The sequence below is a fragment of the Triticum dicoccoides genome, chromosome 6A (genome assembly GCF_002162155.2).
Source record: "Triticum dicoccoides isolate Atlit2015 ecotype Zavitan chromosome 6A, WEW_v2.0, whole genome shotgun sequence".
In the NCBI taxonomy this organism is placed as follows: Eukaryota; Viridiplantae; Streptophyta; class Magnoliopsida; order Poales; family Poaceae; genus Triticum; species Triticum dicoccoides.
This window is the reverse complement of record NC_041390.1, coordinates 120,347,576-120,371,343: the sequence shown is the minus strand read 5'-3', so window position 1 is coordinate 120,371,343 and position 23,768 is coordinate 120,347,576. Positions and strand designations below refer to the sequence as shown.

General features: G+C 51.7%; 1 protein-coding gene across 1 annotated transcript; it reads right to left on the bottom strand.

Annotated features, from left to right (window-relative positions):
- Window positions 1–534: 534 nt before the first annotated feature.
- On the bottom strand, window positions 535–2,253 carry LOC119315789 (protein VASP homolog). The gene has a single exon (XM_037590273.1). It carries the CDS (start codon window positions 2,218–2,220, stop codon window positions 937–939), a length of 1,284 nt encoding a protein of 427 aa, XP_037446170.1. The 5' UTR covers window positions 2,221–2,253; the 3' UTR covers window positions 535–936.
- Between the last annotated feature and the right edge of the window lie 21,515 nt (window positions 2,254–23,768).

Genomic DNA, 23,768 nt, shown 5'->3' with positions numbered 1-23,768 from the left:
CGATGCAGCTTTGCCAGCTGCTCCGGCGCCGAGCGAGAGGCTTTGTTTAAGCCCTCGCTGTTTCAGAAACAGTGGCCGGCCTGCAGCTACATGTGTTTTCAATTGCTTTCTCCGCTGCCCCTTTTGCCTGCTACGAGCAGTAGTATAATTTTGTACACAGAAACTTAGAGCCGCGCACATGCTGCTGGGCTCACAGCGCCCGATCGCCGGCTCACACGGAGGAGAGGGAGGAGAGCCGCTCCGGCCCGGTCTCCCATCCTCGCCTAGCCTGCCTCCGATTTAAACGGCCAGCGTCTCCATCGAGTTACCAGCAGTCACTCATCACCGGCCACGAAAAGTTCCCCCCAAAAAGCCACCATTGTGCAACTCTTCTTTTTCACCAGGTCCACATGGCACCGTGATTAAACCCACACCCTTTTCCTCCGACTTTTTACAGGGAGCGATTAAGATACTGACAATAGGGTAACTACAGCGTACATGGATTTTGGCAGTGCAAGAACAGACAACAATAACGCCGTCAGGCCACCAGAATAGTTCGGAAATCTCTTTCATATCTTTTCTCCTATTGCTTAAGAGTTCACAACGAACTTGCCATCGAATGTGCTTGGAGAAACAGAACACAAAGTGAAGAGGAAAAAGGATGGTGAAGCACATTAGACAAAATTTACATGGGGAGGAGCAAAATGCACAGCATGAACATGGGGCTCTAGCCTAGCCAGCTTCTCCTAAAGACAAGCACAAAAAATCAGAGCTCACAGTATTCTCTTCGATCTTGGGATCTCTTGTTCACTCCAAATCCAAACTAGCTATCACTCTCAATCTTTTTCGTTCCCTTTTCTGCTAAAGGCAAAGGAAATGCTGCCTAGTGGTGTTACCTAATGGAGGCTACCTGATCTACCGCTAAACCTAGCTAGCTCAGTCAAAACAAGGTCAATTTCATTTGCCGGTGCCAAGACCTCTGCCACTCACGCTGCTTCCGCCGGTGGCGCCGGCGGGATGGGCCGTCTTCCGGCCGAGCGACGACCGCAGCCGCGCGGCTGCGTCCTTCGCCGCCGTCTCTTTCTTGTCCTTGAAGAACCCGAACGACGGCCGCGAGCAGACGGGCACGTTGAGCACCACCGGCGTGGAGTATGACCGGTCCATCACGCGCGAGCGTGACCGGAGGCTGGAGTGGACGCTGCCGGCCGGGGAGCTGGAGCTGCGCTCGAGCCCCTGGAACACGATCTTGCCGGAAGAGTTCATGCGCGGGGAGTCCACCGAGGCCACGGACGGCGGCGGCGGGGTGGCGGGCCGGCGACGGGCGGGGCTGTGCGCGGCATGCGGCGGGGCGGACGCAGGCGGGGGGCAATGGCGCTGCGGTGGGGCGGAGGCGGGCGGGTGGCAATGGCGCTGGGGTTGGGAGCGCACGAGCCGGATTCGTGGCTTCGGGGTGAGGTCGACCGAGTCGAGGGAGTGGCGGGGGAAGTCGTCGTGGTCGTAGGCGGACGAGGAGGAGGACGACGACATGGAGAAGCGGGAGGAGGCGAGGGAGAGAGACGCCTCCGAGTCCGAGCTGTCGCGGAGGAGCGGCGCCACGGAGAGGTCCGACGCGACGGCACTTGACGCGCGGCCGCCGTTCCGCTGGAGGAGCAGCAGCTTAAGGGACCTGGCCGCCGACGAGTTGGACGCTCTGGAGGGAGTCGCCGGCACCGGCGAAGGAGATTGCGGAGGCGACGGCGACGCGGACGGCTTCTGCGGGGTCTGGACCTTCCTGAGCCGCAGCAGCTCCCGCCAGCGGCTGGAGCACGTCGGCGCCTTGGGGGAGAACACGTAGGGGTCGAAGACCTCGGCCACCGAGGGCCGGTGGGTTTTCACCATCTCAGGCGCCGCCGGGATCTCCGCCGGCGCGCACTCCCGCTCCCGCTCGGCCTCCGGCGCCGCCGCGGACGCGGGCTGCGGCCGGAGGGGCAGCAGCTTCCCGTCTGCGAACAGCTCGTCGGCGGGGAGCATGGTGGCCGACCCGCCGAAGCTGAACTCGAAGTCGATGAACTCCTTGGACGCCGCCGCCGCGGCGGGCTGGTCCGCCTTGCAGCCGCTGCTCTCCAGCGACAGCGCCTGGCCGCGATCCGGCGCCACGGCAGCAGGCGCGTCGCGGCTGAAGGAGAGGCGCGGGCCGAGCCAGCCGTAGGAGACGGCGGCGGGGGCCGCGGCGGGCATGCTGCTGGCGACGGCGGATGCCATGGCGCATCCAAGGGCGGCAGGGCCAGGAGCGAGCGGGCGGGTGTGGAGCGGAGCTGGTGGGAAGGGAAATGCCGAGACAGGGACGCACGGGTAAAGGCGCGCGTACATATATAACCTGGCGCGGTAATTTTTCTGACAGGCCGGGCCCAGCTCGCCGGGGCGGCTGTTTGAGGGGCCGACGCGTGGGGCCGACCCCTACGGGGAGTTGATCCGCGGTTAATATTTTTGACAGTAGGTTGGTGGCGCTACTCGACTAATTGTATAGTGCGGGAACAGTACACCTCTCTCAATCTTTGTGTCTGAATCTGGTAAAGGGAAATCGGTGTTGTTTTTGTCTGCATTTGGAGCCGCGTGTTGCGTTTAACAGACAAGCAAACGCCAAGACGGGCACGCTGCCTCTGCATGGAGCAGGCGGCAGTGATAATAAGGGCATGGCCAACGCTCCATGCTGGAGTGCTGCCCTACAGTCCACGTTGGATGAAAAGGGGACAGAGAGAAAAGAGTGCTGCCTGCAGAGCCAAACGGACTCTTGCAGAGGAGGCTGGTGCTTCAACCAAAAAGAAGAAGAAAAGAAGAGGAAAGTGGAAAAATCATATGCAAAGGGTAGCAGAGGACCACAACAAACATGTGCAGCCATGGATTTAGAGGGAAAAGAAGATGACGAGAGAGAGAATATAGGAGGGACCATACGGTGAATGAAGGGGATGCTTAATCTACTTGCTCCTACGTGGATCTTGGGGCATCACCATACCACTGCCCCCATTGTACATGCCCTAATGTACTCCTAGTACGTAACGTTGCGTTTTGATCACGCCGCGACAAGGCAGATCTGCTCACGCAAGTGCTTAGAGCATCTCTAACAGAACTGGGACACTTTAAACTCAGCTCGTATTTAAGGCGGATATGATGCCGATTGAACTTATTTGTCATGTTATTTCCGACTGTCTCGATCCATCTCAAATCCTTTCAAATCGATCTGACCGATCCTTCTCTCTCCCGCGTCCGTCCTCTCTTACCCACGTTCGCTCCCCCTTTGCTCCACGTCCACGTCACCGACCTCCTTCCCCATTAGCCATCAACACCCCCCGCACTGCCCGCCCGCATCATGGAGAGTTGCTCGGCGGAGACCGTGGGGGTCTCTACCATTGGGGACAAAGCGGAGAACATTGGTCGCACGGAGTGGCGTGTCCGACAACACGCCCGAGGGAAGGCAGAGAATGTAGTTGTTGAGAAGGACACCGACGACATGGAGTTTGTCGCGGCCGTGGCCATGCACGCGCCCTACACCGTTCAGGGTTCGCAACGGCCACACACCTTGGATGGCTTCCCGCAGGAGTGAACACGTCCTCGGACCCGGCGCACAAGTCATCGCAACTCCAACGGTTGCAGACCACATCGGGATCTCCTGCGCCGGACATTCCCAGCAACTGTTCATGACGAGCTCCTTCAAATTATGAAATGGGTGATCAAAATTTGTCTGAGGCAATGATAGAACGACTAAAATAAAGGTGAAGGTAAGAGGAAATGCATTACTCAACCCTTGAATATATATAAACTGTTGTGTAAAGATTGGTTGGCCACAAGCATGAAGCTTGTTTGTGGAACCGAACAAAAGGGTTCACAGTATTTAGAAAAAAAATATCCATGCATGGTGCCACAAACACAAGCACTACATGGAGTCGCGTTCAATCCTTATCACCTGTAGTGGGGGCTTTATGCAACATAGATCGGACGCCATCCAAGAGTGTGTGAACGCATTTTGTGATTTCTACGCACAAGTGTTGAATGGGCACCAAAGTCGTATTGAAGTCGATAGCCATGTAAGTTTTGTCTGCTTGATATTCGCCATCATCCTTCTTGCTTGCTTCGTTTCTCGCATTATGTTGATGTGTGATTTTCACTTGCTAGACGGGTTCGTTGTTGCTTTGTACCATCAAGTTGAGAAAAGAAATCATTCAGTATGTTCCATCGTTGGATGCAATTGAATGAAAAACCGAAGTGATCAAACCTCTTTGAAATTAGGATAAATTAGAAAATAAATCTCAAGAAATTCGTCAAGAAGATGAAGAACAACGATTACGTAAGCTCTTGCCGATCTATTGGATTGGATAACGACGATGAGCCAGGTGGAAGGGTAAACGGACATGGAACATGTAACAATCCTGAATTAATGGTAGCAATTAGGAATTAAGTATGTACCATAAGCATCATGTTTAATGAAAAAAACATGTTAATTTGAAATTAGGATAATTCAACCCTCAAGTTTCCCTGAAATGCAAAACCCTAATTAAAACCCACTTCTAATAAAATTCATAGATCTTGATATTCAAATTGAGGGAATTCACGTGATGACTTATCTTGAGTACTTATATTTAGCCTGCCATTAATATTAGGAATTACCCACAACACACTCATAGTTGAAACCCCAAACTTAAATAAAAATGGATACATATTTTTAGAAACAAAAATATACACAAAAAATATCTTGAAATTACATCTGACTTGGACTAGCCCCTTTTCGCCACATATAAATTTTCAAGTTATTTGGTGTTGTTTTGGATTTTCAAAAAAACTAAAACAGAGTAGCAATTTGTTAAGTCAGAATTGATTAGTGGCAGTTCAAAGTGCAATGATTAGATCATAGCACTGCCATCTTAGAATTGCCACCCACTTATGAGTGTAGTTGCAATTGGGCATTTCTATGACCAGTGCATCATAGAACTATTCAAAATACGTGAACATTTTTCCCAGGTTATTTGATAACCCATAAGTCTAGGGGATCGCAACAGTTTTCAAGGATAGAGTATTCAACCCAAATTTATTGATTCGACACAAGGGGAGCCAAAGAATATTCTCGAGTATTAGCAGTTGAGTTGTCAATTCATCCACACCTGAAAGACATACTATCTGCAATAAAGTATTTAGTAACAAAGTAATATGAAAGTAACAGCAACGCTGGCAGAAGTAATAGTAGCAAATTTGTAGCAATCGTAACAGTGGCTGCGGAAAAGTAACTTAGCAAAGATCAATATGAAACGAGCTTGTAGGCAATGGATCAATGATGGATAATTATATCGGATGGCATTCATCATGAAACAGTTATAACATAGGGTGACACAGAACTAGCTCCAATTCATCAATATAATGTAGGCATGTATTCTGAATAGAGTCATACATGCTTATCGAAAAGAACTTGCATGACATCTTTTGTCTTACCCTCCTGTGGCAGCGGGGTCCTATTGGAAACTAAGGTATATTAAGGCCTCTTTTAATAGAGTACCGGACCAAAGCATTAGCACTTAGTGAATACATGAACTCCTCAAACTACGGTCATCACCGGGAAGTGTCCCGACTATTATCACTCCGGGGTTGTCGGATCATAACACGTAGTAGGTGACTATAACTTGCAAGATCGGATCAAGAACACAAATATATTCATGAAAACATAATAGGTTCAGATATGAAATCATGTCACTCGGGCCCTAGTGACAAGCAGTAGGCATATCAAAGTCATAGCAACATCAATCTTAAAACATAATACTAGGGATCAAACCCTAACAAAACTAACTCGATTACATGGTAAATCTCACCCAACCCATCACCGTCCAGCAAGCCTACGATGGAATTACTCATGCACGGCGGTGAGCATCACGAAATTGGTGATGGAGGAAGGTTGGTGATGATGATGACAACGATTTCCCCTCTCCAGAGCCCAAAACGGACTCCAGATATGGCCTCCCAATGAAGAACAGTGGGTGACGGCGGCTCCGTATCGTAAAACGCGATGAATCCTTCTCTCTGATTTTTTTCTCCCCGAACGTGAATATATGGAGTTGGAATTGAGGTCGGTGGAGCCTCGTGGGACCCACAAGACCAGAGGGCGCGCCCCAGGGGGATGGGCATGCCGTCCACCCTTGTGGACAGGGTGTGAGTCCCCTCTGGTTGATTCTTTCGCCAATATTTTTGATTTATTCCAAAAATAATCTCCATGAAGTTTCAGGTCATTCCAAGAACTTTTATTTCTGCACAAAAATAACACCATGGCAATTTCTGCTGAAAACAACGTCAGTCTGGGTTAGTTCCATTCAAATCATGCAAATTAGAGTCAAAAGCAGGGGCAAAAGAGTTGCAAGAGTAGATACGATGGAGACGTAGCATTATCATGCATGCATAGTTGTCCTAGTTTGGTCCATTTGTCTCACTATGATCATGCAACAACGTAGCCCATTCATTGTCCTACCATTCTGGTCATAGCGAGAACACACTAACTAGCAATCCATTGCCCTCCGATTCTGATCATAGCAAGAAAACACTAACTAGCAATGCATTGTCCTACCATTTCTGATCATAGTAACAACACCCTAACTAGCAGTGCAAGAACTATCAATGAGGTCATACCAATAACACACTAACTAGCAATAACACAATAACTAGCAAGAACACCCTAATTAGAATTGTCGTGATAGCAAGTCGGTGTAAGGCAGTAACAAGAAGACCCCAAGCAGGAACATAGCATGGCCCCGAATCGATTGGAACTGAATCCAATTGACTGAAATCTAATCCAATCAATTCAGAACGAGGTAAACAAACTAACTACTAATGGGAGCACATGGAACAAATAGCTTACCGGTCCCGGAACGGTTGCCCGTGAAGTGAACGCCGTCCATGGACTAAACCCTAGCAGGAATAGGGGTCCCGCTAAGGCCAATCCAAGAGCCATCGCCACTTCAATCGTGCTCCTCGTGACACACGCGATGGAGGAAGAGGGCACCCGTGTCGATGCTCCATCCGCAGTACCCTTGGCCTAGTTGGGAGCGAGGGGAAAACCCTCGAACAATGCTAAAAAACCTAACGGGCACGAACAATGGGCTTCCTATCGTCGCGGCCGTCATAGCTGACGTTCTTCCCTCCGCGGCCACTACAGACAAGCTTCCCTCCGCGGCCGCACCGACCAGAAGGAACACCGACGATGGGTCAATGGCCGGCTGACCGCTGTGTGGTGCAGATGGGGGAGGGGCTCGGATGGTCACCGTGAGGTTAGTGCCTTGCTGGCGACCCACTAGCCTTGGATGGGTTGTTGCTGGCAAGGATGGTAGTGGGACGGCGCGGTTGAGGGTCGACTATCAGAGAGTATGAAGGGACACTGAGAGAGTGTGGGTGAGTGTGGTGTGAATGGGATGGACCGGTGACACGGGAAAGAAGAGGAGGTATGAGATGTCCCGTCATCTCCCGTGCTTCCCAACGCGTGCTGGCGAGAGCCATGAGTGGCTCCCGTAAGCCTGACTTGCAAAAATGGTCGAATCAACCGCCCCCCCTTAACCTAGCCTGCTTTAAGTTCCATGAAGACTGAGAAACACAAGCAACTCAGCCTACCAAACGCCTGATTTTCACATCGTGCATCCTAGTTGGGCCTCATGCAGGCTATCAAACACGCCATTTAGTTCGGGATTTTTAAGTCAGCATATGCGCGAAAAGATAATATAATGAGTGAATGAATGAACGAATGGTTGCATGTCATGGTAGGCACTTGGAGCGGCGAAGTGGTTATCTTGCAGGATATACAGGGGCCTCCCTCACAACTGTTGGGTCCATTTTTTAGATTCGACCGGACTCACAATTGGGCTACAACTCGGGTGGGTGACTTTGCGGCATAGCGGAAGTGTCATGTCGAGCAAGGACAAGTGTCATGTGACATTAAGACATGACCGTACGTGTATGGATAACTTGGTGCTTCCCTACATAGCTCAAATCTATTCAAATAGCCATGTCTGCGGTTATGGGCGATTTGGAGATTGTTTCTTGATAATAGTAAACTTTAACGATTGCTTGAATAATTTTTGTCACGTAAGTATGAGTGTCTTGAATTGCTTTCTTGTGGGTGAGTCGAGGAAGGATTCAAGGTGGTGTATTGTTGTGGTGGTTAGATAGATGGACTAGTGGCGCTCTCTTACCCCTTGTAGCAGATGCTAGTAGTCGTAGTTCATTAGTGCCATCCGCTAGTAGTTTTGGGCTTAATATCGATATTTTAGCAACACATCTAATAAATCAAACTGTAGTGGTTGGTATTTTGATTTTTTTGAAAGGGAGTGTATGCGAGTTGTCTATTTCAAGAATAGACTGGGTCTATTCGGCTGTACATTATAATATTTTTTAGTATTTGTTGGATAAATAAAAAAGGGTGGACAATCGCTTATGAATAAATTCAGAAATCATATGGATTTTTTCTATTCTGACATTTTTGTGGTGCAAGTTCATATATCCCTTCCATTGATATTTTGATGCATATGTTTAGGTAGTTTTGATGTGAGTCTTGCGAGTACGGTTGTGTACTCACCTTGCTTTGTTTAATGTTTATTCTTTCGGTCAGATGCTACAAATCAGACAGTGGCATTTGGAGCAGCTGATCTCTAGTGGTGCGAGACAATGTTAAATATGTTAATCCCAGAAAGTGGTATATGAAGGGATGTAATCGCCATCTGCTTTCTGTAGCCTTCTTAAGGAATTTGGAATTTACCCGTCGAAGATATTATTTGTTTTCACTGTGAGAGTTGCATTTGGTCATGAGACCTTTGTGTGTATTAATTTCTTGAACATTACTTGTTGAAGACTCGCTGTATATATATGTTGCAGTTATGTCACAATGTTGGGTTGTGTTACTTGATGTTCTCCCACACGGCATTCATGTTGCGTGTATGGATATTACATGCATGTTGTGTGGTGCGGCTTGGAGTCTTTTATATGAATTTGTTAGTGGAATGACTATATTGGCATATCTCTGATCCTGGGTTCCGACAGGACCGAGACAAAGAGAATAGGGCACTTGAGGGGGGAAGGGAGGAGAAGGATAGGGTCGCGTGTGATGCTGCGACAAGCAAAATGTCTGCCACGTGGATGGGCATGTTTTGCAACAAAGGGGGGTCATTGAAGAAAATGGAGGAGAATGGGGAGAAGAAGGAGGATGGAGAACAAGAGAAAGTGACAAAAATTGAGCTTGAGAAGGAGAAGACATATAAGACAGTTCAGCTTTAAAAAGAGAAGGTGTGGCTCGCGAGGATCACCGAGGAGCTAAGGATCATGTTGGCCGACACTAACTTCATGGATGATTGTAAGAAGTGGTTCATCACCAAATAAAAAGAGATTAATGAGGGCACCAACAGAGGCGGTTAATTAATTCGTGTATTTTTTGTTGTTGAGTTGGATTCATTCGTGTATTTACTATGTATGAATGTTGAAGTCTTATTTGTCGTGCTGGTGTTGAATTTTTGAATTGGTTGTGTGCTATATGGTCTATGTACAACTGTGCATGGCTTTGTACGGATTTGAAAATTTGAATATGAGTGATCGTTTGAGCAGATAATTGGGGCGTGTGGATTCTGTCCGCAGATGCTTCGAAACACATCCACACACACGGAGGGAGATTAAGCAAATACAATTGTAGATGTTGCGCTGCAGAACCAAGGGCCAGTTCTTTTGCTACCTTCTAGAATAAGCTGAAATAAGCTACCCCTACACAGCTTATTCTAGAAGCCCAACCAAAATTATTTTTTTTAAAGCCTAATAGTTAAGACTTGACTAGTAGGCTTCCAAAAGAAAAAAATTAGTTTGGGGGCAGCTTATTCTGGAAGCCTAAAAAAGCCAGGAAAAGAACTGGCCCAAAGAGCAGCAGTGCAAGCATGGTTGGTTGATACTCCTATTACGTCGACTGCTTTGCTAATCCAGCTCCATAAATAAATAAATAAAACTAAGGCTGGTCATAGTGGGGAGTAACTTAAACTAGTGTCATCACACTAGTCTAAGTTACTACATTCATAATGCAAAATAACACAATAGTAGTATCTTAGATGGCTTCATTTATTAGCTTGTAGACTCATTTTGTCTTGAAAAACGATATGTTACAGTAACATATTATGTTAGCACCTCTCATTAATTACTTGCCACATAAGTAACAATTTCTTGAAGTGCGCTATGTTACTAGCTAAGTTACTCCCACTATGACTAGCTTAAGGCCAACTCCACCGCGCGACCCCAAACGGACGTCCGGATTGGCCGGATTTTGTCCCTTTGGGGCGCCGATGGGTTCACCCGCGTCCGCCTTTGTCAGATGGGTCGTGCGTGCGCGCACCGCGCGGCCGCACCCCAAATCGTGTCCGGGGCGGACGTGAATAAAAGAAATATTAAAACTAAAACGAAATAACTAAAAAACTAAATAAACACATTTTAAAAAAACATAAAATATATATAGGGAGCGGCCATAAAACGGCCCAGTTTCCACGGTCACTTAAAAGGCCCATTTTTCATAATTAACATATAAAAAAGTAAAAAAAAACGCCTCTGCGCTCCCGCGCGCTCCTGCCGCGCCCGTTGGTGCCGTGGCCGTCACCGTCTTCACTGGCCGTCGGTGTCGTCGTCGTCGCTAACGAGGTCGACGTACTCTGGCGGCGTCCAGAGGTGGGCCGGAGGTGCGTGGTGGACGGGGGCGGGCTGGACGGCCGGAGGTGCCTGCACCACCTCCTCCCGTGACGAGGCCTCCCGCTCCGGTGACCGCAGCGGAGTGGGGCACCAGTTCACGCCCACGCCAGCGGCCATCTCCGAAGCAGTGCAGGACCAGCCCCACCCCTGGCCCAGCAGCGGCTGGAACGCGGCGGCGGCAGCAGAGAGGGCCATGGCCTCCTCCAGGCCGTCCCACTGCCGCTCGTCGTGCGTGTACATGGAGTCGTCCATGACACGCTGCAGGAGACGGGCCTCCTCCTCGTCTGTCATGCGAGGAGGTGGAGGGGGCGACGGAGACGGCGACGGCGTGGGCGTGACGCCGCGGACCCGCCTACGCCCGCGCTCCTGGGCGCGCTCCCGTGGCCGCCGCGGCCCCGTCGAGGTGCCGGCGAAGAAGGAGGCGCGCCTGGTGTCGTGCTCGTCACGAAACCAGGTGTCCCACAGCGGGGAGTCGGGGGCGTACCTGGCGTCGTAGAATAGGTCGTCGAGGAGGAGACGGCGGCGCTCGATCTCCTCGTCGCGCGCACGGCCGCTCGTCGGGACCGGCGGGATGGGGACCCGGTCGGTGGAGAGGTGCCAGTTATTGTGGAGATGGGCGTCGCTCCAGGGGAGCGGCGTCCTCGTCTCCCAATAACGGCGGCACACCGACGCTCGGACGTAATGCCGGTCGCGCTCGCCGGCGGACGTGGGCGCGATGGAGAAGGCGGGCGGCGCGGGGGCCCGGCGTGGTGGTGATGGCGAGGAGGGCTCCTCCTTCTTCACCGAGCCGCGGCGGCGTCCCGACGAGGAGCCGGCCTCGCGGTCGTGCATGCCTTTGCGGCCGTAGTTCCAGAGGCCCATGGCTGCGGGCGGCCGGCCGACGAGGTCTAGGCTAGGGTTTGGGACGTGGTCGCCGTTGTCCGATTTTGAGGAGGCCGCGGGGTGGCGTGGGGCAGTGTGGACGACGACCTGTTAGACTATGTATAGCTTCTGTACTTATGTATGTACTGTAACACATCCATTATATATAATGAGATAAGCCACCCCTAGAGGGTTGTGCTGGTTCCCCCAAAACTTATTGTCTTACATGGTATCACGCTAGGTTACGATCGCTTCCGCTTCCAAACCCTAATACCCGCACCGCCGCCGCAGCCGCCGCCGCCTTCACCGCCGCCATGTCGAGCGCCGCCACCACCGGTTCCACTGATGCGGGGTTCCTCCCGGCCTCTCTTGCGGCTCTGCTCAACCTCCCGCTCGATGTTGTCGCCGTTCCGGCTCCGATCGGGACCAGGAGCATCGGCTCCGTCTACTCCATGCCGCCGGCGCCCTCGCTTGGGCGCGACCTCGTGGTCCACACCGCGGCGCCGCCGTCCGCCGCGGACTCCGCGGGCGTCGTCCCGCCGCTCCTGCCGCAAGCGGATCACACCGCCCCGCTGGCGGGGTTGGCGGCGTCCACCCCGGCCGCGGGCCTTGCGGCGTCCGACCCGGCCGCGAGCTTTGCGGCGTCCGCCCTGGCTGCGGTCCCGCCTCCTCCCGCATCGGCTTCGGTGCCTCCGGCTGCCTCCATGGTGTTTGCACCCCAGGCAGCCCCCTCGATGGGATCGTCTTCGCCGCCGCCGTTTCACTTCGGTCATCTCATCACCATCAAGCTCTCCGCCGACAACTACATCTTCTGGCGTGCGCAGGTTCTCCCGCTCTTGGGGAGTCACTACCTGCTAGGCTACGTCGACGGATCGCTTCCCTGCCCACCCGCACTGGTAGACAGCGTGCACGGTCCGGTCTACAATCCGGCCCATCGCGTCTGGACAGGGCAGGACCAGGCGAACCTCTCCTCCATCCAGGGGTCACTCTCGCCGGTAGTTGCCGGACTTGTTGTCTTCGCGAAGACGTCTCATGAGGCCTGGACCATCCTTGAGCGAACCTTTGCAGCGCAGTCCCAGGCTCGTGTCTCTGCACTCCGTCGTCAGCTTGGAGAGTGTCAGAAGCTTGACTCCACTGCCACTGAGTTCTACAACAAGGTCAAGGGCCTCGCCGACACATTGGGCTCCATTGGACAGCCCCTCACCGACTCCGAGTTCAACTCGTTTATTGTCAATGGTCTTGATGAGGAGTATGATGCCTTAGTCGAGATCATCAATGAGCGGGGCAACTCGACACCCATGCTGGCACACGAGGTTTTCTCTCGGCTCCTTCTCACTGAGCAACGGGTCGAGACACGCCGCTCCAGGGGCACTGGCTCCCTCTCGGCCAACGCCGCCACCAAGGGTGGCCGCTCTTCTTCATCACCCGGTCTCCCTTGGGGCTGCCACCGTCGCCCGCCTCGGCCCCACCACCTACTGCGACCTTACCGGGGGCTGGCGGTCCACGTGTGTGCCAGCTTTGTGGCCGCGATGGGCACTGGGCCTCCAAGTGTCATAAGCGCTTCCAGCGAAGCTTCCTTGGTCTTGGCAATGACGGCAAAGATACACGCAACAATGCCCGTCAGGTCGCCATGGTTGATCGTCCCGCGCCGCAGAAGCAACAGGGACACACTCAGTCCTACTCCATCGATCCACACTGGTACATGGACTCTGGGGCGACAAAGCATCTGACCAGCGAGATGGGGAAGCTTCACACTCGTGAACCCTATCATGGCTCCGACAAGATCCACACCGCCAATGGAGCAGGTATGCACATCTCTCATATTGGTCAAGCATCTCTTCTCACTAGACATGCCAATAGGAGTCTTCAGCTTCGCAATGTTCTTCGAGTTCCATCTGTGACCCGTAATCTTCTATCAGTTCCTAAACTCACACGTGATAATAATGTGCTTTGTGAATTTCACCCTTTTGATCTTTTTATTAAGGATCGGGGCACGAGGGACATTCTTCTTAGTGGGCGGTTGTGCCAGGGCCTCTACCGTCTGGAGCATCCTGGCGTCGCCCGTGTTTTCAGTGGAGTTCGGGTCTCTCCGTCACAGTGGCATGCTCGTCTTGGTCACCCGGCCACACCTATTGTCCGTCATATTTTGTGTCGTCATGAGCTTCCTAGTTTGTCTAGTAATAAAGATGTAGCAGTGTGTGATGCTTGTCAGCAGGGGAAGAGTCATCAACTTCCTTTTTCGGAGTCCAGTCGTGAGGTGAAACATCCTTTAGAACTTGTGTTTTCAGATGTATGGGGTCCTGCTCAGACTTCTGTCAGTGGTCATAATTACTATATCAGTTTCGTTGATGCTTATAGTCGCTTTACCTGGCTTTACCTTATTAAACGCAAATCTGATGTGTTTGATATTTTTGTTCAGTTTCAAAAACATGTTGAACGTCTTCTCAAGCACAAAATTGTTCATGTCCAGTCGGACTGGGGGGGGCGAGTATCGCAACCTCAACTCCTTCTTTCAGTCGCTTGGGATAGCTCATCGTTTAGCATGTCCACATACACATCAGTAGAATGGTTCAGTCGAACGTAAGCATCGTCATATTGTTGAAGCTGGTCTTACTCTTTTGGCCCATGCATCTGTTCCGTTTCGGTTTTGGAGTGATGCTTTCACCACTGCATGCTTTCTCATCAACCATACTCCCACTCGTGTTTTAAACATGAAGACTCCCATTGAGGTTCTCCTTAATGAACAACCTGATTATACCCTTTTCAAGGTATTCGGGTGTGCTTGCTGGCCGCATCTTCGTCCATATAATAAGCGCAAGCTTGAGTTTCGTTCTAAGAAGTGTGTTTTTCTTGGCTATAGCTCTCTTCATAAAGGTTACAAATGTCTTCATGTTCCCACTAATCGTGTCTATATATCTCGGGACGTCGTGTTTGATGAGCATGTTTTTCCCTTTGCCAAACTTCCTGTGTCCACTGTCGAACCACCATCTCTGCATTCATCCTCTGTTGCTTCTGACCAATTTGATGATGTTGCATACTCTCCTTTGCTGTTACCTAACCATGGTGCAGGAACCGGACGTGGGGTTCGTTTGGAGCTGTTGGAGGATTCACCATCATCATCGCCGCCTTCTGATGGGCACGTCGATCGCCCTATGTTGCATGGCATCGATTCGCGTGCCCATGCATGGTCACCCGAAGAGCCCGTCGCGCCGAGCATCTCCACTGCTCGGTCCGCTACGCCAGCGACCGCCGAGTCTCCAGCGGCTCGGCCCTCTTCGCCAGCGGCCGCCGAGTCTTCGGCGGCTCGGCCTGTCACGCCGTCTTCGCCCGCGGCTCGGCCCGTCACGCCGTCTTCGCCTGCAGCTCGGGTCCGCGACGCCGTCCTCACGTCGCCTTCATCCGCGGATCGGCCCGCGACACCGGCCGCGCCATGGCCCACTATGCCGGGCTCGCCATCGGCCCGGTCTGTGACGCCGGCGTCGCCAGCTGCTTCGTCTGCTCTGCCGGTTTCGCCGGTGGGCCGGCCTTCTTCGCCGACCGAGCCCGAGGCTACTGTGTCTGGCTCCTCATCACCGGCTGACTCGTCAACGTCGCCGTCCTCCAGCCCGTTGCAGGCTGCTCCGTCGACGTCGGTGGTTCCTGTGTCCCGACCACATACACGCAGTCGCAGTGGCATTTTCAAACCTAAGGAACGTAAGGATGGTACGGTTGCTTGGTTGGCTGCTTGTTTGGCTGCTGCTGTTGCGGATCCATCTTCTGAGCCTCGCTCATATCAGGCTGCCCTGCGCATTCCACATTGGCGCGAGGCTATGGAGCAGGAGTTTCATGCTCTCCTTCGTAACAAGACATGGACTCTCGTTCCTCCATCACCACGGGTAAATGTTATTGACTCAAAATGGGTATTCAAAGTGAAGAAGCATTCGGATGGATCTATTGAGCGTTACAAAGCACGACTTGTTGCTCGCGGTTTTCGGCAGCGCCATGGTCTTGACTATGAGGACACCTTCAGTCCTGTCGTCAAGCCTACCACTATTCGGCTTCTTCTCTCCATTGCTGTTTCTCGTGGTTGGTCACTTCGTCAACTTGATGTGCAGAATGCTTTTCTACATGGATTTTTGGAGGAAGAGGTTTATATGAAACAGCCGCCTGGTTTCTCTGATCCTGATCGTCCTGACTATATCTGTCGTCTCTCCAAAGCACTATATGGTTTGAAGCAAGCTCCTCGTGCCTGGCATGCCCGCCTTGCCTCTGCCCTTCGTGCTCATGGGTTTGTGCCGTCCACTGCTGACACTTCATTATTTCTTCTACAGAAGCCAGAAGTCACTATGTATCTTTTGGTATATGTCGATGATATTATCCTTGTCAGCTCTTCTCAGTATGCTGCTGATGCTCTTGTCTGCTCTCTTGGTGCTGATTTTGCGGTCAAAGATCTTGGGAAGCTTCACTACTTTCTTGGAGATGAGGTCACTTCTCGTGCTACTGGTCTTGTCCTTACGCAGACGAAGTACTCCTTGGAGTTGTTACAAAGAGCGGGCATGCTGAAGTGCAAACCGACCACCACACCCATGTCGTCTACCGACAAGATAACAGCTGTTGATGGTGAGCTTTTGTCTCCTGCGGATGCCACAGAGTACAGGAGCATTGTTGGTGGACTTCAGTACTTGACGATCACGAGACCAGATATCTCTTATGCTGTTAACAGGGTTTGTCAGTATCTTCAGGCTCCCAGAGATACTCATTGGGCTGCTGTTAAACGCATTCTTCGTTATGTTCAGTTCACCCTGACATTTGGTATGCATATTCGGCCGACTTCCTCTCGGGTCCTTTCGGCCTTCTCTGATGCAGATTGGGTTGGTAGCCCAGATGACAGGCGATCCACGGGGGGTTATGCAGTATTCTTTGGCCCTAATTTGATCGCCTGGAGTGCTCGGAAACAGGCTACTGTGTCACGTAGCAGTACTGAAGCTGAGTACAAGGCTGTGGCTAATGCTACTGCAGAGATTATTTGGGTGCAGTCTTTGCTTCAGGAGTTGGGTTTGTCTCAACCACAGCCTCCTATTCTTTGGTGTGATAACATCGGTGCTACATACCTTTCTGCAAATCCAGTATTTCATGCCCGAACGAAACACATTGAAGTTGACTATCACTTTGTACGGGAACGTGTATCACAGAAGCAACTCCAGATCAAGTTTATCTCATCTAAGGATCAACTTGCAGACATCTTCACTAAGCCTTTACCTCTGCCACAGTTTGAGGCTTGTAGGCGCAATCTTACCCTTCTCAGTTCTTTAGAAAGTGGCTAAGATTGAGGGAGGATGTTAGAATATGTATAGCTTCTGTACTTATGTACGTATTGTAACACATCCATTATATATAATGAGATAAGCCACCCCTAGAGGGTTGTGCTGGTTCCCCCAAAACTTATTGTCTTACACGACCCGTCCATGCTTTCCCACTTAAAGAATGACGGCGACCGCTCGACGTGCGGATGACAGGTGGGACCGCCCGCTCGTGCGCATTGATGTGGGCGGGTGGGAGATAGGTGGTTGCGTGCCACGCGGCCCTTCCGCGGACGAGCGCGCGTCTGTTTGGTGTCCGCCGCGACCCAAACCTGGCGCAAGTTTGCACTTAAAATGGGTCGGCCCGGACACAAAACGAACAAGATGGGTCCGGGCCGTCGCGCGCTGGGCTGCCTCCTTTGTTCGTTTTATCCCAAACGGACAGGACCGGACAGGATAGGGTCGCGCGGTGGAGTTGGCCTAAGAAAACCAGTTGCTCCTGCCGTGCAGACAGATGTCCATGCCCAAGTCCCGTCACCGTCGTCCAGATGGATATGGGTCTCGGCACCCCGTCCCCATGCGCGCGCAACAGTTCTCCCTTTCTCCGCCATGATGGACGCCGCTCCAAAACAGTGCCGACACGGCGATTAGATTTGCTGACCGTGAATGAATGAACGGACGGACGGCCTCGTCCGGCCCGGTCTGGTGCCGCCGGAGACGCCCGCCGACGCCGACACCGGAAAGTACAAGGAGACCATACCCTCCCCGCGCCGTCCGATGGCGAAAGGCTACTACGCTAGCTAGCTCGCTAGGGAACAAATCTGTCCGCAAAGATCCATCGTCCACGTAGCAAACGGGCTACCTAGATGCTTGTCTCTTTCCTGTCCACGCATTCCCGTTGCAGCGAACGGCGTGATTTTTTTTCTACGGCGGTAACGGCTGTCGTTTTTTTTTACCTTATCTGGTCATCTCGGCCGGGAGAATTTACTTGATCCGCTCCCCCCACCCGCTCTGCTATCCCCCACGTTGACCACGCCGAGACTCGAGGGCCCCGGCACGTGACCCCCCACCAGCAACCCCACTCAACACCACCACCACACTCTACTGCCTTGGCTGAGCCCGAGCCTTATCCTCTCGGCACGCCCCGCGGGCACGTGATCGCCAGCTGTTCGCCCACCGGCTGCCCCGCCCGGCGGCCACTGGCCGCCGGCGCCCGGCGGTGGCCCTGCCGCCCCTCGTGGAAAAGGCAAAGGCGAGTGGAGTGGGGCTCTTTCCGAGAACAGCAAGGGGGTCTACGTGCAAAAACGACGCGGATCCAAAATCGGGAGAAAGCGAGGGAAACGTTGGCGCCCAACCCAATCAGTTGAGCTGTGACGAAAAGACCGCGGTGCCCCTCCCCGCTGTCGTTTCCGGCGATACTGTGGCGGTCAAAGTTGTACTGGGCAGAGGGCAGCGCAGGAACTTTTCCTGTCGACCGGTGGGGCATACATGCAGGCATGCAGGCCCCAGTAGGGTGCGGTGGGACGGACGGACGGGGGCATGTCCGGGATGGGACGAGGCATGCCGCCTTCCTTCCTTCCCCGTTGCTGTTCGGTCGTACGTACGTGGTACGTGCTCGATCGCCAACGGAGGGGGCCGGGGTGGGTGGCGTCCGTCCCTGATTCTACCTTGGCGCCGGCTTGTCGTGTTGCGACCCGGATTAGGTGAGATTATTACTAGCGTCTTTGGGGTGCAATGTGTCGTGCCGTGACCAGGTGCTGTGGACATGGCAGCCAGAAACGACGGCAGGTGGGCCTTTTTTCTTTTCCTGCCGTGATTAGTGGTACGAGAAGCTAGGGTTAGGAGGAGTAGTCGTTAATGGTGGATGGACGCACATGCACGGCGGGAGTGAATGGCGATGAGTTTTACGGTGGGTGGGTGGAAGTGCAGCGGCGCCATGGAGTAATAACGCTCCTGTCGTCTCCGACGGAGCGCATGCGCCATGCAGGCGGCGGGGCCCGGGCGGGGGCGGCCTGGATGCCTGCGTCGACCCTGGCCTGGCTGCTGGTCAAGCGGCCGGGCTCGGTCGACTAGGCAGGCATGGCACGGCGCCGAAGGCCGAACCCATTTCGATCCTCTCACCCGTCCGTCCGTCCGTCCGTCACCTGCCGTTGCATGCGCTCCTGGGCGTATGTAGAGTACTGTACGTATGCTTGTACGCCCGGCATCCCATGCTGACCACGCACTCATATGCTGGGCACGCCGGGCTGGGCGCGGATCCATCGGTTTCCCCATGCGTAGGCTGCAATGTGTAGCGTAGCGTAGGCCGTAGGGGAGGCTTCAGTCCGTCGGCCAGCCGTTGCACCTACGGATATTTTACTGGGGTAGCGTCGTGAGAAATCTGCTCGGTAAAGGAGATGCTCCTGTCGCAGCTGCGATGCCATGCCATGCCCTGGCCGGGTGGGTTGCGGGGCGCCCGGTGGTGGTGGCGGACTGGTTAACGGAGTGGACCCGCCTGCCCGCTAGCCGTGCTCAAAAGGCTACGTACGGCTCTGACACAGATTATCCACCACGGAGCACTCGGCTGGGCTCGGCTAAGTTAGGCTAGGCTCGTTCGAACAACCGCGGGCAAAGAGGGAAAAAAACGACGCAACATAATTCAGCAACTGTGGCAGAATACAACGATCAATGTATCCAGAAGTGGACAGGGCTGCTCCTTCAGTCCATATTATTGCCCGCATGCTGGAACCATGTAAGTACATTTTCATCACATACGTGCTCTCCCCGGCTCCTCGCAGCCGTCCCCCCATCCCATGCAAGTCTGTGTTCCGAACTTGCAACGTTGCGTGATCTGGCCACCACGCGCCGCAGATGCCATCAGACTGGTCAGTGCAGGCACTCCTAGCCCGCATTGAATCCCGCCATTCATTCATTCATTCATTTACACATCGAGTTCGTCCGATCACACTCCCGGATCTCTTCTCTGGCAAAGCCAGCAAAGGAGTATCTTTTGATTTCTTCCTTCAGTCGTCCGTCCAGTGGGCTAGCACTCGAGTAGCCATGTAGACCAGCGGCAACAGCCCTCCATCCTTGTCCATGTGAGGCTCTCTAGACAAATATTTGTAGCCCATATTGATATACTTACATCCTGTGGCGTATTAGCCATAACAAACAAGCAACGCTCGTTTCAGCTTTGTATAAGCACGTCCTCTTGATCTCCTTTGATGGTGGATCTGCGCTAACATGTTGGTCACGAGCCTCTTCTCTTTTGTGTAGCATGTAGCAGGTGTCCGGTCAAGCATTCTGCCCATGTTGCGCGCCATGTGATCCGGGCTCCATTGGCATGTTCCTGAGATATTACTATAGTCAAATGTGCTGCTGCCACACCCTAAAGTTTTGTTTTCCACAGCCTATGTTGCCGCTGGAGCTTAAAGAAAGGGCGTCATGTCGCGGGCCGAACCAACCGCCGGAGGTGCGTGCCGGGCGCCTGTGGCTTCCCTCGGGGCACGGACCAGACGCCAAGCTAGGCTCAAGACAAACGATTAAAATTTAGATTTGGTTTTGGTTTTGGCGGAAACGCGAGAATTGGCAGGGTGGTTCAGTCCAGTTGCTTGTCAGTGATCGGATCAGTTTGCAACTTGTAGTATCGTCGCACCAAGTGGATCAGCGATAATTGTAACCCGCAAAAAAAACAGATAATTGTGAATTTTTCACATGGATGTTCATGTATTTTCACCCGTAAAATGAAGCATGTGGAGTACCCACCGGCGGCACGCGTATCATATACTCCCTTCATTTTTTTAATACAAGGCCACTTTGTTCTCGTGTCAAATTTTGACCTATAATTTTGATCAACAAAATCTGAATTATATGTCATAAAAAATATATCATCGGAAAGTTTTTTGAAATGTGCATCCGGCGAAATTCTTTTTATGACATCTAATTTACTTTCTGTTGGTAAAATTAATGGTTAAAGTTAAACATGAAAATATGGAATAACCGTGTATAAGGGAATGGAGGGAGTATTATAAAAGAATGGACGAAGATGGCCAACTACTTTGTGTAGCTGAATTCATCGAGAACACACCCCATACACAACTCTCCATCTAGACAAGAGTTACATGATTATTACACAGTCATTGTATCAACTCCATCTGAAAGGCTGCTCCATTGATACTAGCCTGGTGTGATCCCCGCTCCCCCAATTCTTGATTTATCCTAGTGAGCACCATCGTCACAGATGGCACATCTTGGTTAAAGACGATGTTGTTCCTATGCTTCCACCGCTCGGAGAGGACCAACTGGATGATCGCACAAAGTTCCTCGACCGTAGGGCATCCGAAAGGCCCATATATATGCACCGATAAAGGGGCTGCATGCATCACTCTGATGCAGAGGTTGGGGTAATCCTCCTTTTCTGAAAAAAATAATATATGCACCAATCTAGCATTATTGAATTAGCCTCGTATATATCCAGTTTGAGTGTGTTAGTCATGTGTGTACTCTCTGTGTGTGTGTACTGTATTATCCAAGTGTACGCTATTGCATACTCGACATTGTCTTATATGCATGTTACCAACACAATGTGGTTAGGACAATACGGCTCACCATTGGAGACCAGTATGCACGCCACGATTGGTACCGGACACATAACACCATACACACATCGACTTTTTTTAGGCAAATACACACATAGACTTCAACCTAGTGGGTCACAGATATCATAATCCAACTAGGAGGAATCTTTTTTTTTTCTTAAAATAAGGAGGCACCTATTTTACATGTGATCTTGAACCTAGTGGCCCCTATTGTCAGCCTCTTCATGTACAGTCCTTTTTCAATGACTATGTTTGTTGACTACGTCGACAACACCAGACGATGGCGCCTCGGCGAGTGCACCAAGGCAGCAGACAACGAAGAGGCCTCGAACGGGAATGACTCATAGCTGAGTAAGACGCTGCAGTGTAGTCCCACGCGAGGGGACGATGGTTGACTGGTTTGGGTGCGGGGTGGGGCTGCTGTCACCAGCGAACAATAAGAGGTGTGGAGGTAATAGAGGGATGGCCTGGGAGGCGGTTTAGTGTAGAGTGGGACGGCGAGGGGAGCGCTGCAGCGCCATCAGCCACGGGAGGCGGGAACAGACGACCTGACCGCACTCGTTTGAGCGATTGAAGGAAGAAGACGGGAGATTGAAGATGCAGAATAGCAGTTGGATATCAATCCAACGACTTGGCAGATTCATTTGTTGCTATGTTGTCGATGCCTTGATTGGCTTCAACCTCATGGGTTCCAATGCTTTTCTAGCGAAAGGTGGGTCCCAAATGTCAGACTTCAAATATGTAGCGGAACTACGACCTTTTTTAAGAATTTATAGTTCATTTGCTTAGTGGGCCAACCTAAAAAAGACTAAAATTTCCTTCAAGGACCAAATCCATCTCTCATCTTGAAAGATTTGCACTTGGGCATTCTTAAAAGAAAATTAAAGTCGGGCTCTGTATTTTTCTTTTAAAAAATTGAGCGGTCATTTTCTAAGAAAAAACAAAAATCGGTAGCAGATGTTGAAATCTGTTGGATCCACTTGACATGGGTATGTTGGACTCGAAAAGCAAACCAAAAGAATGTGTTAAGAAGTTGGGCAAGTGAGGACTCGAACGAGAAGAACATGTGGTGTGGGGGTTAAAGGGATAGCATGGGACGTGCTTCATGGTAGGGCACACAGTAGCACAGTCGTTCGCACGAGGGTTGGGAGCAGACGGTCTGATTGGAGCTGGTTTGGGTGGCTGGAGAAAGAAGACGGAAGATTGAAGGAGCACGCCAACAATTGGATTTGAATCCAACGGCTGCCAGAATGACTGATGCAAGAATAAAGGAGACACTTGCATGTATACGGCCATGTTAACCTACTAGGTCCCCGGTGTCAGCTTTTCCTAGCATAGTTCTCTCGTTTATTGATTACGTTGATAATTTGATGGTCTTAGACGTCAACATTATAGTAGGAGCCATCACTTTTTTGTGCTTTTGATCTTTACATAATGCTTGAACTGAATTTTTGTTTCACACTAGTCGATTCTACGTTAGCACCAAGAGTAGAAACGGCGGCACGGTGGCAAGCGCAACCAAGCAAGGGTTGTCGGCGAGGCCGGAACGGAATGACTTGAGCCGGGAACAATGCAACAGTGGCGTCCAAGGCTAAGGGTTGACTGGTTAAAGTACGGGATGGGGTTGTCGTCGCCAGAGAAGAACAAGAGTTGTGTAGGGTTAAGGGATGGCCTAGACGGCAATTGAGGTTTCGAGGTGCACCCGAAAGCTTTGCCGGTCTCAAGGGCCGGTAGCACATTGTCCGGCCGGTGTTGGTTTGTGTGGCTTAAGGAACAAGATGGAAATTAGAAGCACGCCGGCCATTGGATTGAAATGCAATGGCTAGACTGATGCGAGGAAGGGGCGTTTTCTTGCATACAGGTTGAGAAACCTATTGGGTCCCGTGGCCTTCAGGCTGATGGAAATTTGAAGCACGCCGGCCATTGGATTGAAATGCAACGGCTAGACTGATGCCAGAAAAGGGCGTTTTCTTGCATACTCCCTGAGCCTTGCATGAGCCTGAGCAATATTAAAATAGTATCCCGTGGCCTAGAGTACATGCATGTGTCACACTTTGCTTCTGCCTGAGTCAGGCCTTCGATTTTGGTGGCCTGGCTCCAGCTAATTACCTGCCGTAGGAGTCCGGGTCAGGCTGGTCGAAATGATGCTCAGGCAGGGATGTAAGTGGCAAATAAATGGCGTTCGCTTAATTATTTTTTGCTAGCTTGATAGTTTATTTTCCTCAAACAAACAAAAAATCTTTTTGAACTATCATATCATAAGTGGATTTTAAACGGGATTAAACAGGACCCGGTTGATATCCCCATACTCAGGCACCAACCAAACAGATGCATGCAATTGTCTGGCTTGTTTTAGGTTAGG